The following is a 14,864-nucleotide window of genomic DNA, read 5'->3' on the forward strand; positions in this document are numbered from 1 at the left end:
CACCTGCCATTGTGCTTTGTGCTCCTCTGGGCTCATGGAGATGGGCTTTTGTTGAGCTGAGGGCTCTCCTGTGATGGGCCTGGAAGCAGTCAGGGCAGGGCATGAATTGAATTATTCATCCTGACATCATTTCCTTAGGCCTTTATTTTGTTTGCAGATGTGCTTCTTATCACACAGCCTAACATAATCCAGCAAGAACATAATCCTCTGGAGGCATCTGCATGTGGAGGTCATATATGTATGATTGTGGTATTACATAAGATATGACAGCAGAGAACTCAAATTGCTCTTCAGAAATGCATCACGGTTAGGCGAAAAGCTGTGCTGTTGCACGGGCCATGGCTTCCTTCAGGGCCAGCATCACGGCCTTGTTTCTAAGACTGTAGATGAATGGGTTTAAGAATGGGTACAGGACAGTGTTCAGCAAAGCTACAATGCTGTTGGTCTCCAAAGAAACATGTCCTGACGAGGGTGCGTAGAGAGCAATGCAGCTTCCATAGGCAATGGCCAAGGTGGTGAGATGGGAAGAGCATGTAGCAAAAGCTTTTCTCCTCGCAGAGGCTGCTGGCATTTGTAGAATACAGAAGAAGATGCTTGTGTAAGATGCCAGAGTTAAACACAAGGCAGACAGCACAATAAACAATAAGAAAACCGCATCTGTTTTCCAAAGCAGGGTGACATCAGAGCAGGACAGTTGGAATAAGGGGGTGTTGTCACAAAAAAAATGCTGGATCTTGTTCAAACCACAGAAAGTGAGCTGGGAGAGCAGCACCAGGCGGTAAATCAAGAATATGAAGCCCGTGACCCAAACAGCAGCAACCAGCTGGATACAGAGCTGATGCTTCATGATGGCAGCATAGCGCAAAGGCTGGCAGATGGCAACATAACGGTGAAAGGACATGACAACAAGGAGAACAAACTCTGCACCACCCAGGGCAAAATAGAAGGAGGACTGGGCAAAGCAGCCGCCTACTGAGATTGTTTTCCTGCCAAAGCTCAGAATCACTAACAGATTGGTGCTTGTGGAGGACGTAAACCAGATTTCCAGGAATGCCAGATTGCCAATGAAAAAGTACATGGGGGTTTGCAGGCGGTTATCCACACACACCAGGAAAATAATGGCTGCATTCCCCATCACCGTTGTCAGGTACATGAGTAGAAGGACCAGGCAGAGAAATAACTGTAGCCTTTGATCAAGCCCTGAGAAACCTGTGAGGATGAATTCAGAAACAACAGTTCCATTGCCTGTTCCCATGCCCAATTTCCATTCATCCTGCTGAGGCAGGAACATGGTAAAAGTACAGGTACAATAATTTCATGGTCTGGACAGGAGGCTACCTCCTTCCTTCTCTCTTTCCTTGCTTGCAGGCTTCCAATACAACAGAGAGAGGGACTTTTGTGTTTCACATATCAAGAAGAGCCCTCAGGGAATTTCTTGTTTTCTTTCCACCTTTGTCCATCAGCCACAAATGATTCTTTCTCAAGAAAAATGGACCAATAAGGGGTTGTTAGCGATTGCACCCTGTTCCTGGGAAAGTCCACATTCACTCAGAACAATTGCAAACATACATCATAACAACATCTTAAAAGGAAATCTCATGTCCTGAACAAATACATAGGTGCTAAACCATCAGTTCAAATATGTACATTGAAAGTTATTCTCTCTCCTCTTCAGTACTTGCCTTTTTGGACAAGCAGCTGAGGATCCCTTGATTTCAAACTGAGAAAACTTCAAGTACCTCTTTTGTAATGCCCTGCTTTCTTCTACATCATCTTCCTTTGCTTCTTTAGGAAAGAGGGAATACCAGTAGTAAGTGTAGTTTGCCTTTTTCAGAACTGTAAATTAAGGCCAGAATTCATTATGGTCCCACCAGATCAGTGGAAACAGATCTGTCACACAATCTCATCTGACCTCATTCTGTGTGGAAATGCAGTTGTTTCTGCAGTTGCTCTTCTCTCTTACTATCAAACGTCCTCACCTAAATGCCTTAATTTTCCGAGAGGTGTAAAAATCTTGTCATCTTTAAAAGTTTAAGGACAGTCCTTGTTGTACGAGGAGGAAGCGCCTAAAAAAAAAAAAATAAAAAAAAAACCTCAAAGTGCCATGTACTACTGTGTAGGTTTATATTTCAGTTGTCTAGAAGTCACATCCTTCAGGTTGAGCAATTTAACTTACCCTCGTCCTGTCAATGCTGAGAGAGAGAAGAGCATCTGAAAGAGATTCCTCACCTTTATTTGTCATGACAGTTCTAGGCTGGGACAACCCAGCCATGAGCACTTTCTCTTGTCTCCATTGACTGTTGGGGGAGCCTCGGGAGAACAAGTTCTCACAGGCACCAGGAATGAAGTAGGTGAAACTCATTACTGAAGTCTCAAGTCTCTGATGATTTTAGTAAATTATTCTCTTCTGTAAATCAAAGTATTCCTCAAACAGGAAAAAACAAACAAACAAACAAACAAAAACTTATTGAAGAAAGACAGACATTTTCTCCTTCACCTTTCCCTGTGTGTTTAGAAATAGAAAGGATCAGAGCAGATGACTACAAAAGGAGAACACCTCAAAATGCAAGGGTGTAGGAGGAGGAGATGATGGATTTGAGGCAGAAAAGTAGTTTCTCAGTGGGCTGTATTGTCCCCTCAGGACCTGTCCCAGGGCAGAATGAGTGCACTTAGACAGGAAAATGGAAAGCTCAGAAGTGGGGAGTACAACCATGTTTATGTGGACATTTCAGCCTGGGGTTTGGGCTGCTCTTAGAGCCCAGATAACCTGCCTTGCTCTTTGCCTCTTGACTGGCAAAGGGGAATCTGTGCACTGGCTTCATCTGGAAAACTTCTTCAGATTAAACCATTGTCTGTAATTGTTTTAGCTGAAGATTGGCCCAGTCACCAACAGCAATATGTTGTGGTTTAGACCTGACAGGCAGCTAAGCACTGAGGGGATCTGGTCAAGGACCTTTTCCCGTACGAAAAGGGTAAATAAGCATGGGAGAAAGTGATGGGAAACAAGTCTGGTCAGCCACATTAATCATAAGATCACAAAAACATAGAAAGATTTGGTCTCAAAGGTACCTAAAACATCATACAGTTCCAACAGCCCTGCAGTAGGCAGGGGTACATTGCATCAGACCAGGTTGATCAAACCCCATTAAACCTGGCCTTGATGAATTCCAGGAATGGGGCACCCACAACTTCTCTGGTCAACCAGTTACAGTACCTCACCGCCCTCAGAGAAATCAATTTCTTCTGAATATCCAGTCTAAAACTACCCTCTTTTAGTTTAAAAGCTACCTCTGTCTTGAATGGAAATGCAGGACAGGAAGACCCACTGGGCACAGTTGTTTGTGCTGCTGCTACTAAGGACAAGAGATATGCATCCCAGTCTGTCTCAGGAGCCTCACACTGAAATGTAGGTGCACAGGGTTCATGTGCAAGCCTGATACATGAACTCCTCATTCTGGTGGAGATAGTCAAGGAAGAGGAACACTCTTTTGTAAGCACCCAGGAAAGAAGTGCACAGCATCTGTCCCAGTCCATATCTTTTCTACCTCGTGCAGCTACTGAAACGGGGGACAGTCACCTTAAAGGTCTATGTCATGCTTTTCTGATCCATGCAGAATTATCAGATACCCAAAGGAATCAGAAATGACCCCAGAAACCAATGTTTGGGTTATCTCATCTATTTTTATTCACAGGCTCTCATCTGCATGGTATCTCTCCTCCAGCTGGATCCCTCTCTTCACATCTAATTCCTTTGCCCCCAGTGGGCTGCATCACCTCAGTACTTTGGCAACTTGGTTATATATGTTGCACCTGGGCTATTGCCCATGGTGGGGGTTAAGAGAATCTCCTTTCCTCTTCTTGTCTCACACCTGGCTTTCTCATCTGGAAGAAATCTCAGCTGATGAGCTACAGACTTCAGAAAAATTTTGTCTCTTTTTGAAACTCCAGAGAAATATCCTCATCAATCAAAGTGTTCATCAAGCAAGAATCTGTGTGGGTTGTGTTTGCTGAAAGTTGAGAAGCAAACAGTCCTGGAATTGTGATCATTGTTGGGCTAAAGCAGCCCTGTGTTTCAATTCTCTTCTGTGCTGAGGAAGGATGCTGCCAGCTGACACTGAGCAAACCAGAACCTTGGTAAGGAAGCCTCTGAGACATGGGTAGAGAAAGGAGTAAAAGTTTTATTCATTCACCCCTGAATTTTGATAGAGGGAACTTGATTTGATTAAGGTACTCATTAAAGGTGCCGTTTATATTTTTTGTGTGTGAAAGTATTGTGTGATATGTTACAAGAAAGATGCATGATATTGTTCAATATACAAGAAAAACATGGTAATATATATATATGGTAATACACATAGGCTAAATGTAGTAATATATGTACCATGTATAGTTCTTTAAGTTATAGGATGTTCTAAGGAAAGTAGGAGGGATCTGGGACAAAGGAACTACAAGGGGCAACTGCAGACTTGAGTGGAGAAGTCTGATGTCAGGAGAAGTGATGCAAGTCCTAGGGGATCAATGAGAAAAATGGTGCAATCTGGGGAGGTGAGGAGCAAGGTTGTCTCTACAGGGTCAAACTTCTCCTACCTGTCCAGACCTCCTTAAGAGACCTCTAGGCCTTTCTGTGTCTTAATAAGCCCCAAAGTGTAGTTGATGCTAAGTCTATCAACTTCAACTCCTGAGAGCAGACTGATGAAATCTCTCAGAAATTCAAAGTCAGAAGCCAAACCCCAGAGTTCTTCAAAGCATTGATTGGTCGCAATGAGGGCCATTTCTGAAAAAGCCCCATGGACACCTTAGAGCACTGTGGTGGCAATTGGAGGCCATGATCAGAGGTAGGCCAAGGCCCTGTGCAGGTGGCTCTGAGGCTGAGAAAATGCTGGCATCCTTCACACAGGCATCCACACCCATCAGCTTTCATGGGGCCTGTCAGATGACCAGACACAAGGAACCTCACCATGATCTTCCAGGCTATGTGACCTTCCTGATGGACTTTCAGCTCCTCAGATAGACACAACCAAGCCACACGACTGTCTCTCTCCAGTCATGTACTCAGGCACAAGACATTTGACAACCCACTGCCAAGGCTGCTTCTGAATGGGCCTTTCAGGTACTTGGGCAGAGGGCATCACACAAGCACCAGGTGCCTTCTGCTGGTCTGTGAGAGACGCTGCGAGATGTGAGCCTAAAAGTCCATCTGGCAGCCCAGAGGTGAGGGTTGACCTGGCAGCTACTTCCGAAAGATAGGACCTCCCAGTGCCTTGCCCAGCGATGCTCCTGATGCTGGCCTCTCAACTCCAGAGGCAGAAGTGAGCTCACAGTCCCCACCAAAACCAATTGCTTCCTGCTGGAGTCAGAGTTTCTAAGGCACAATTGACACCCTATAAGAACATCCAAACCCGGCACCCTCCTTGACGCCTGGCACCTAGCAAGATAAAGGCAAGGTCGTTTTCATCTTATAATTCTTAATAAATTTGCATCTCCTACTGCCACCCAGCAAAGCAAAAGTAGAAATTTCAAAGGAAAGAATGCTTCTCCTCAAGAATCCCTTGCTCTGACCTCTTAGTTGAGGAGTCCTCTCTGATGTGTTTTCGGTGTCCTGTGGAGCTCTGAGCAGCATGCCCCAGGAAGCAGCCTACCACAAGCAGCAAGACCCTGCCCTGTCCTGCCCTTGTTGGGGGGCTCCTTCCACCCAGAGCTTCTCCCCACAACACCCTGGGCAGCTCCCTGGGCAGGCTGAGTGCTGAGCCTGGCAGGCAGCAGAGGCCCTGCCCCGACACACAGCCCCTGGGGCACAGCAGGGACCCTGCTCTACACCACAGCCCTGGCCACCCCTGCCTGCACCCTGCCTGCACAGTCTGTAGCCAGCCCTGCCAGAATGAAGTCTCGTGTCCTGTTCCTCTGTTATTTATGACAGATAATCCATGCTCTGGAGCTTCTCATTCTCCTCTTCTCCAAAGAAACTCTGACAGTCCTCCTGAAAGCTCCCACAGGCTGTGGGATTTGCCAGCAAATCTGGAGATGGCACCAGGAACAACAGCTGTGTTGCCCTGCAGCCACAGACTTACCCTGTTAAGGGTTGTGAAGATTTCTCCTGCAGTGAGCTCTCAGCATCCCCCCCCCCCCCAACACACACTGCCTTTAACATCTCCCTCCCTTCTCTCAGCCTCCCTTGTCCCCTGCAGGCTGTGCCCCCAGCCCTGCTGCGCTGAGCAGAGTAACTGCTCCTGGGCAGAGCTGTCTCTCTGCAGTGCTGCCCGCTTGCCAGAAGCTCCCCTTGGGCCCAGGAGCCCAGCCCAGCTCATAAGCACAGGGGGCTCTTGCCAAGTCCCTGGGCCTCCAGAGGAATCAACTTTGAAACACACTGAAGTAAACATTCATGCTGATTCCCTCCATTGGATAGGGGACAATGTCCTTTTTCATTTCAGAAGAGGTATGATGTCCAAGAATCACTTTTTCCGTATCCTGGTTTTAGTCAGAACACCCAGCCTTCCCTCTCCTGAGGAAAGAGTTTCAGCTGGGTCAGTCAAGGCATCTCCTTCTTTATTTGCAGTCCAGATGCTAGAAGAGGGCTTAGTTGCCTCTCCCATGCCTCACACAAGCTCACAGGATTTGGGATTCCTCTTGCCTTGTTTTAAATATGCACAAATCAGGAATCTGCATGTTAGCTGCTTGTCTCAGCTCCCAGCACACTGAATGAAGACAGAGGCCAGGAGGAAGCTGTTCAGATGCAGACACCAGGTGAAAATGGAGGTGCCAGAGAGACATTAGAGTAATATTTGAAGTGCCAAATCCCTCTGGGCCATAAACAGAGATTTTATTGATGCATGTTCAGTATAATATAGTCGTAGCCATTTCTCAAGAGCAAAGAAATAAAAAGCAAACTATGACTTGGTTGCAATAACTGAAACATGGTGGGACTACACTGATCACTGGACTGCTACAATGAATGGCTATAAGCTGTTCAGAAGGGACAGGCAGCACAGAAGGGGTGGTGGTGTGGCTTTTTATATTAGAGAGTGTTTTGATGTTGTGGAACTCGAGTCTGGGAATGATAATGTTGAGTACATATGGGTTAGAGTCAGCGGGAAGGCCAACAAGGCAGGCATCGTGCTGGGGGTCTCTTATAGATCACCAAACCAGGATGAGGAGATGGATGAGGTGTTCTACAAGCAGCTGGCAGAAGTTGTGCAATCACCAGCACTTGTTCTCATGAGGGACTTCAACTTTGCAGACATAGCCTGGAAATGCAATGCAGCTCAGAGGAAGCAGTCTAGGAGGTTCCTGGATAGTGTCAAGGATAGCTTCCTGACCCATTTGGTTAGTGAGCCTACCAGGGGAGGTGCCCTGCTAGACCTGGTGTTCAAGAACAGAGAAGGACTGGTGGGAGATGTGGTGGTCAGGAGCTGGCTTGAGCAGAGTGAGCACGAAAAGGTAGAGTTCTCTATTCTTGGTGAAGTCAGGAGGGGGATCAGTAAAACTGCTGTCTTGGACTTCTGGAGGGCAGACCTTGAGCTCTTCAGGACACTGGTTGGCAGAGTCCTTTGGGAGACAGTCCTGAAGAGCAGAGGAGTCCAGGAAGGCTGAGCACTCTTCAAGAAGGAAATCTTAATGGCTCAGGAGCAGACTGTCCCCACATGCCCAAAGATGAGCCAGCATGGAAGAAGACTGGCCTGGCTGAACAGAGAGTTGTGGCTAGAGCTTAGGAAGAAAAAGAGGGTTTGGGACATTTGAAAAGAGGGCAGGCCTTTCAGGAGGGCTATCAGGATGTCATGGTGGCTGTGCAGGGACAAAATTAGAAAGGCCAAAGCTCATCTGGAGCTCACTCTGGCTACGGCTGTTAAAGAGAACAGAAAATGTTTTTTTGTAAATACAGAAACACAAAAAGGAGGACTAAGGAGAATCTCCATCCTTTACCGGATACGGGAGGAAACTTAGGGAAAAGAGATGAGGAGAAGACTGAGGTGCTTAATGCCTTCTTTGCTTCAGACTTTAGCAGCAAGACCAGTTGTTGTCTAGATACCCATCCCCCTGATCTGGTGGAAGGGATGGGGAGCAGAATGTGGCCCTCATAATCCATGAGGACATGGTTGGAGACCTGCTATGGCACTTGGATGTACACAAATCAGTGGGGTCAGATGGAATCCACCTGAGGGTACTGAGAGAACTGGTGGAAGAGTTGATCAAGTTGCTTTCTATCGTTTATCAACAGTCCTGGCTATCAGGGGAGGTGCCAGTCAACTGGCGACTAGCAAATGTGATGCCCATCTACAATGAGGATTGGAGGGTGGACTCAGGAAATGATGGGCCTGTTAGTTTGACTTCAGTACCAGGGAAGCTCATGGAACAGGTTATCTTGAGTGTCATCATGCGGCACTTGGAGGACAACCAGGCAATCAGGCCCAGTCAGCATGGGTTTATGAAAGGCAGATCCTGCTTGACGAACCTGATCTTCTTCTATAACAAAGTGACACACTTAGTGGATGACGGAAATGCTGTGGATGTGGTCTACCTTGACTTCAGTAAGGCTTTTGACATCGTTTCCCACAGCATTTTCCTGGAGAAACTGGCTGCTTGTGGCTTAGACTGGTGTATACTTCATTGGATTAAAAAGTGACTGGGTAGCTGGGCCCAAAGAGTTGTGGTGAATGGAGGACTCTGCTAGTGACCAGCAGTTGGAGGCCGGTCACTAGTGGAGTCCCCCAGGGCTCAGAACTAGGGCCAGTTCTCTTTAGTATCTTTATCGATGATCTGGATGAGGGGATCGAGTGCACCCTCAGTAAGTTTGCAGATGACACCAAGTTAGGTGTGTGTTTCAATCTGCTCGAGGGTAGGAAGGCTCTGCAGGAGGATCTGGATAGGCTGGACTGATGGGCTGAGGCCAACTGGATGAAGTTCAACAAGGCCAAGTGCCGGGTCCTGCACCTGGGGCACAACAACCCCAAGCAGAGCTACAGGCTGGGAGATGAGTGGTTTGAAAGCTGCCTGGCAGAGAAGGACCTGGGAGTATTGGTGGATAGTTGGCTGAATATGAGCCAGCAGTGCGCCAAGAAGGCCAAGAGCATCATGGCTTGTATAAGAAGCAGTGTGGCCAGCAGGTCTAGGGAAGTGATTGTCCCGCTGTACTCAGCTCTGGTGAGGCCGCACCTTGAATACTGTGTTCAGTTTTGGGCCCTTCGCTACAAGAAGGACATCAAGGTTCTCAAGCGAGTCCAGAGAAGGGCAACGAAGCTGGTGACGGGTCAGGAGAACAAGTCCTACAAGGAGTGGCTGAGGAAGATGGGATTGTTCAGTCTGGAGAAGAGGAGGCTCAGGGGCGACCATCTCTCTATATATAGGTACCTGAAAGGAGGCTGTAACAAGGCAGGCATTGGTCTATTCTCCTACGTGTCCTTTTATATGACAAGGGGGAATAGGCTAAAGTTGCACCAGAGGAGATTTAGGTTGGATATTGGCAAAAACTTCTTTAAGGGGAAGGCAGGAGGAGCCTGGCCAGGAGAGATGTGAGATTTGGGGGAGGAAAGAGGAGCTTGGACAGCAGAAGCTAACTATTTTGAAGAGGTAAGAATATTCAGGTAATGTTGATCCCACCATAAAGCTGAGTTAAAGCAGTCATGTAAGGGCCTTACCCTATTTTAACCTGTTACATTAATACCTAAATCTAAATGCCACTCCACACCCTGACAGAAATCCACCGCTCTAATTTTTTACCGCAATATCCCTGGAAGCCAAAATTAGTCCATAACCCCTTTCCATTACCTTTCCTCTATTGCTCACCCTGATCCTGCACTTCACCATAGCATTAAAATGCTCTATTTAACCCTGGTATTCTTGCAGACCTAAACAAAACCCTCAAACAAACAGCTTGCCCATACCCTAACCACAAACCTGACACCACAAGCAGAACACCAAACCCTCCCACTAAACATCTGCTTGATCTCTCAACCAGCAAGGTTCGCCACAGTCCCTAATTCCACACATGAACAACTAACTTTCAAAGCCTGTCTTCCTGTGCATTAACCTTCTCACCTTTAACCCTTTTCCTAACCCTTAACTTTAGGTTCTTGTTCCCTTGTGGCAGGGCAGGAACCATGAGATTGCTGTGCAGTCACATGGCATTCAAAATGAATGTGAGGGACCATGGATTTGATCAGCTTGTAGGCCACAAGGAGGAGATGGGTGGGAATGCTCTGATGAGCTCAGTTCTGCCTCAGGATCTCCTGAACCAGCAGGAGGAATTGGCCTGTGAAAGGGACTGTGAGGTCAGTTCTGTCTCTGTGGTTGATAGGACAGCAGCAGGAACATGTCACAGAAAGGGACTGTGAGGTCTTTTCCATCTGAAGTAGTTGTCAGGTCACACTTATACCCTGGATCTGTACTTTTCATCTGACATCTGCCAGTGGTCCTGGTAGGCCAGCAGAAGGTACCTAGTTGACATGCTGACTGTGGGATCCCCTCTGCCCACATACCCAGGAGGACCCAGACAGAAAGAAGGCCCACATATGGGTTGCCCTGTCCCTTCTACTTGAGTCCATGACCGGACAGCAGCAGGCACAAGGCTTGGGTTTGTCTACACAAGAAGCTGCAAGGCCAGTAGCTGGACCGTGGTTTGGAAGATGCTGTTGAGGTGATGTCTGTCTGGTTGGCTGACAGGCCGCAAGAAGGCCAGCGGGTTGGGAAGCCTACTTTAGGACAGGTTTCCACCCAGGTGGAACTTTCTTTGGTAGTAGGAAACAGCAGTAGAGAAAAACCTGCCAGAAAATGCACCTTGGAAGGTTGGCACTGGCCATGAAGAGGAAGAAATGTCCCTCAAAGAGTTGTGCTGTGGTGCTAGAGGTCACCCAAAGAGTGTCTTTGATCAGATCATGGCTTTGTGTTTGAAGGAACAGCTGGTGAGAGTTCACAAAACATCGGTGAAACCACGGAAATGCCAGGATGAGAGCAAGGTGAAGAACAGAGATGGGTGTCTGCAGGTTTCCAGGAAATAGGGCAATAGTGTGGGGCAGCATAGGAAAGTCTGGAGAGGATAAAGAGGTGGGTGCTGTCAAGAAGGGAAGGCCACAGCAGCCCTGACATTTTTGTCCCCTTCGATACAGCTTATGAGGAGATGAGATGCAGTCACTGCAAGGGGGCTCATTGCTTTCTTGAGACCCTGTGCAGAGGCAGGGAGGTGTCATACCATTGTTCTTCTTGAGGCATCACACAGCCCACCATATCCCACAGACCCCAAGCAAGAGCCCAGAGCCAGACATGGGGGTTCAGGACATTCCCTTCCAGTGGCTGGAATCAGGACCTGGCCCTTTTACTTCAGCACAACAAACCCAGACTTTTCTCAGCACAGTGCTTTGCCTATCTGTAATCATGGCCTCCAATTATCTGCCCTAACAAGTCCCTGAGGAGAACCTCTGGGTAATGGCCCTCAGTGGGGCCCATTAATACTCCAAGTCACTTCAACTTTTCCTTCTGACTTTACTTGCTCAAGCAATTGCATCATTCTCCTCTCATTACCTCAGGTTCACAGACCGAGCACCAAAATCCACCATGGAACTCATTACAATGCAGAAACAACTAAAGAACATAAACAACTAAAGAATTCCATAATGTTATTCATATCCTCTAGACTTGAACAGCTAATTGGAGAGCTTTCATAGTGTAGTTAAGGAGGAAGATTCCAAAAAGCACCTAATAAAAATCTTTTCTCATTTTAAAGGGTGATTTTTGTTGCATTTCAGTTTTGAGCATCTTTCTTCAATTGATATTAACCCAGGGCTTCTCCTATGGAGACATCCATAGGGAGGAAAAGCAGACTCTTGAGGTCTGATAGTGCATGGACAACCTTGCTCCTCACCACCCCAACCCTGACACTTCTCTCACTGGCCACCTGGAGCTTGAATCACTTTTCCTTACTCCACACTTCTGCACTGAAGTCTGCAGCTGGATGTTACAGCCCCTTTGCACTAGCTCCCACCTGCTTTCCTTAGAAAACTGGCTGGACACAGGCACACAAGGGTTTTTCCTTATTTTAAAACAATCAACAAGAAAACATGCAGCAATTTTCTAAACAGCAAAGCAAGCTCCTCATCTTGTATGTCTCCAGTCAGGTTTACCTTACTAGTTTATCCTCACAAAAGGATGACTGTAAATTAAGTGTTTCATACTGATTAATAGGAATGTATAGGTATTAAGATTACTATTATTCCATATGATTTTAATTCAATGATAAATGATGAGGAGCTTGCTACAGAAACAATTAGGCACACTGCTAATCGATGGGCAAGCTTGAACTCAATGAATCTCAAAGCAGCAACTGGGTCAGTGAGAGAAATCTGAATGATCAAAGAGTAAGGGGAGGGCAAATGAGGAGAACCATGGGAAATGCATAGGTCCAGACAGGCAGCTAGAAAGGGGACATTCAATACGGATAGTTTATTCAAGATGTGTGGAAGTGCCTGGAAGATGAGGGAGTACACCATGATGGAGAAAGCAATGAAATGCAAGTGCTCGTGACCATCAGTATTTCTTCTCCTGTGATGAATAGAGATCCTGAAAATTTATCTGAAGAAGGATGTAGATCACTGGTGAAGGGACTGTCTTTTTGTGCCATCACCAATGCAGATTACAAAAATACTTCCACACGTCATGGTAATATGTCCCACCCAATTCTTGTCATCCTATGGGGCAGGGCAGAGGGAGCTGACAGCCAAGGGACACATTTGGGTGACAAACAGGGGACCCAGCAGAGATAAGGAGTCAAGGCAGTGGGGTGGGGGAGGCCAGGAGAAGCAGCCCAAGGGGTGGTGCAGCCTGAGTGGGCAGCAGCTGTCTAGAGGAGGGGAGAGGCCAGGGAGCACATGCCAAGAGCATTCCTGCCAGCAGAGACAAGGCCAGGGCCGAGGCCAAGGGGAGCGGCAGGCCCAGGGCAGGGGGCTGCAAGGGCCATGCTGAGCTCCCTGCCCCTGCAGCAGCTGCACTGGCCCTCAGCAGATGTGCTGGCCGGCATGCACAAGGAGGTCCTGGTGTGCATCAGAGAGCAGCAAGGAGGGTACTTGAGAGGGCTGGGGTGATGTGGTTGGCAGTGTCCCATGAAAGGGCTGTCTGGAGTCCCCTCTGCTACAGCTGCTGCATGGAGCATGGCAGGAGGAGGGCACGCAGGGCTTGTGGCCACAGTGCAGAGCCTGGCCCTGGACTCTCCATGACTGCCTTGCAGGCATGGCCAGGCAAGCCGTGGTGAAGGGATAAATGCCCTGGGCCCTCTTCCTGCTCTGCCCAGGCCAGCAAGGGCCCAGAGGGGCCTCCTCTCCCCTGGCCCTGCTGCTCTGGGCTCCCTTTGCGCAGCCCTGGCTCTGCAGCACCAAGTCCTGCTGGGAGCACTCCCCTAAATGCTGCCACCACTCCCTCATGCTGCTGTTGCCCTGTACCGGGGACTGCCCAGCCCAGCCCATCCCCTGCCCACCTCTCCCCACTTGGATGTCCTCTCCCCAGTCCAGCACAGCCCAGCCAAGCCCATCCCAGTCCAACAGCCCAGGCTGGGCTGGCCCCAGGGCAGTGCCCACCACAGGCTGCTGCAGGGCTCTGGGCATGGCCACCACAGCTGCAGCCTCTCGCAAGGCACCACAGCTGCTGGGACAAAGGTGGTTCTGGGCCTCCCCAGCAACCCCAGGGCTGGGGCCAGCCATGGCTCAGGAAATGGACGGACATTAGGCTGCATTCTTCTTCACCAATGTTGTAAGTTGCCCCCTTAATTAATTTTCAGAGAGCATTGTATTAATAATAGCAAGGAATTTATTGATTAAGCAAACAGTAAGCAAAACAGTGCTGGGCGGCCGGGGAGTCTCAGCTCCGCCAATGGCGCGCACCTCACCCCCGCCAGGGTCCCTTTTTATATCTTGGTAATTCCAGGATTACACAGCGCATCCTGGTATGTTCTGCGCCTGCGTGCACTGTTGCTAGGGGTTCGTCTCTGTCCCTCTGGTGGTCGTGAAGATGAAGGCCGTAGTCTTCCTCGGTGTTGTGGTTCAACTTCTTCTTTTTTTTTTTTTTTTTATTTGGTCATGTTGGCCCAGCATGAGACAGGAAGGCAGGATGTTGATACACTAGTTTAACAACTTATCAGGAGGTGGTTACATGAACTTTGCAACAGTGTCTTTGAACGAAAGAGGCAACTGAGATGCAGAAAGAGAGAAGGAAAGGGGGGTTCTCTTTTTTTGTTACATTAAGCAAAAGAATTTTCATAGTGTCTAGCCAAGCATTATACAGCTCCTTACTTCAGCAGGGAGCTTTAGCAACTCCCGCTCCTCAAACCAAACTCCTTGTTTTTTATAATACAAAAGACAATGAACAAACATTTATGGTTTGTTCAAAAACCCTCTTCCTCTCTGCTCAAGTGTATCTAGCGACTCACCGAGGCTGTCCGTGTCCAACCATCCTCATGGAGCTGTCACTCCTGTCCTAGCCTGATCGTGTCACCTTCCTGCTTACTGTGGACAGCGATGGGTATGGGTTGGGGCAATCTTACCTGTCCTGGAGAGCACTGGCAGCTCTTCCTTCCAGCTGACTTCTCAAGGTGAGAGCAGCCAGGAGTGTGCTGTGGTCTGGTCCAATCGCCGAATGATTCTGGCTGAAATAGAAGAAGCTCCAAATAGAGCAGCATCCCTCTGTGAACATGGGCAGCCCCTGCCTCTCTGCCCGAGGCTCTACCGCGACTCACCGAGGCCGTCCGTGTCCCATCGTCCTCATGGAGCAGTCACTGCCCTCCTGGCCTCATCGTGTCACCTTCCTGCCTGCTGTTAGAGGCAGGTGGATGTGGGTTGTGGCAATCTTACATGTACATGCCCTTGAGAGCATTGGCAGCTCTACTGTCCAGC

General features: G+C 48.3%; 1 protein-coding gene across 1 annotated transcript; it reads right to left on the reverse strand.

Annotated features, from left to right (window-relative positions):
• Window positions 1-307: 307 nt before the first annotated feature.
• On the reverse strand, window positions 308-1,255 carry LOC311216438 (olfactory receptor 6E1-like; the record flags this gene model as incomplete). Its single annotated transcript, XM_084297973.1, has 1 exon — window positions 308-1,255. The coding sequence occupies one exon, from the start codon at window positions 1,253-1,255 to the stop codon at window positions 308-310; it is 948 nt and encodes a 315-aa protein (XP_084154099.1).
• Window positions 1,256-14,864: the final 13,609 nt, after the last annotated feature.

This window comes from Netta rufina (genome assembly GCF_964035555.1).
Source record: "Netta rufina genome assembly, chromosome: 18".
In the NCBI taxonomy this organism is placed as follows: Eukaryota; Metazoa; Chordata; class Aves; order Anseriformes; family Anatidae; genus Netta; species Netta rufina.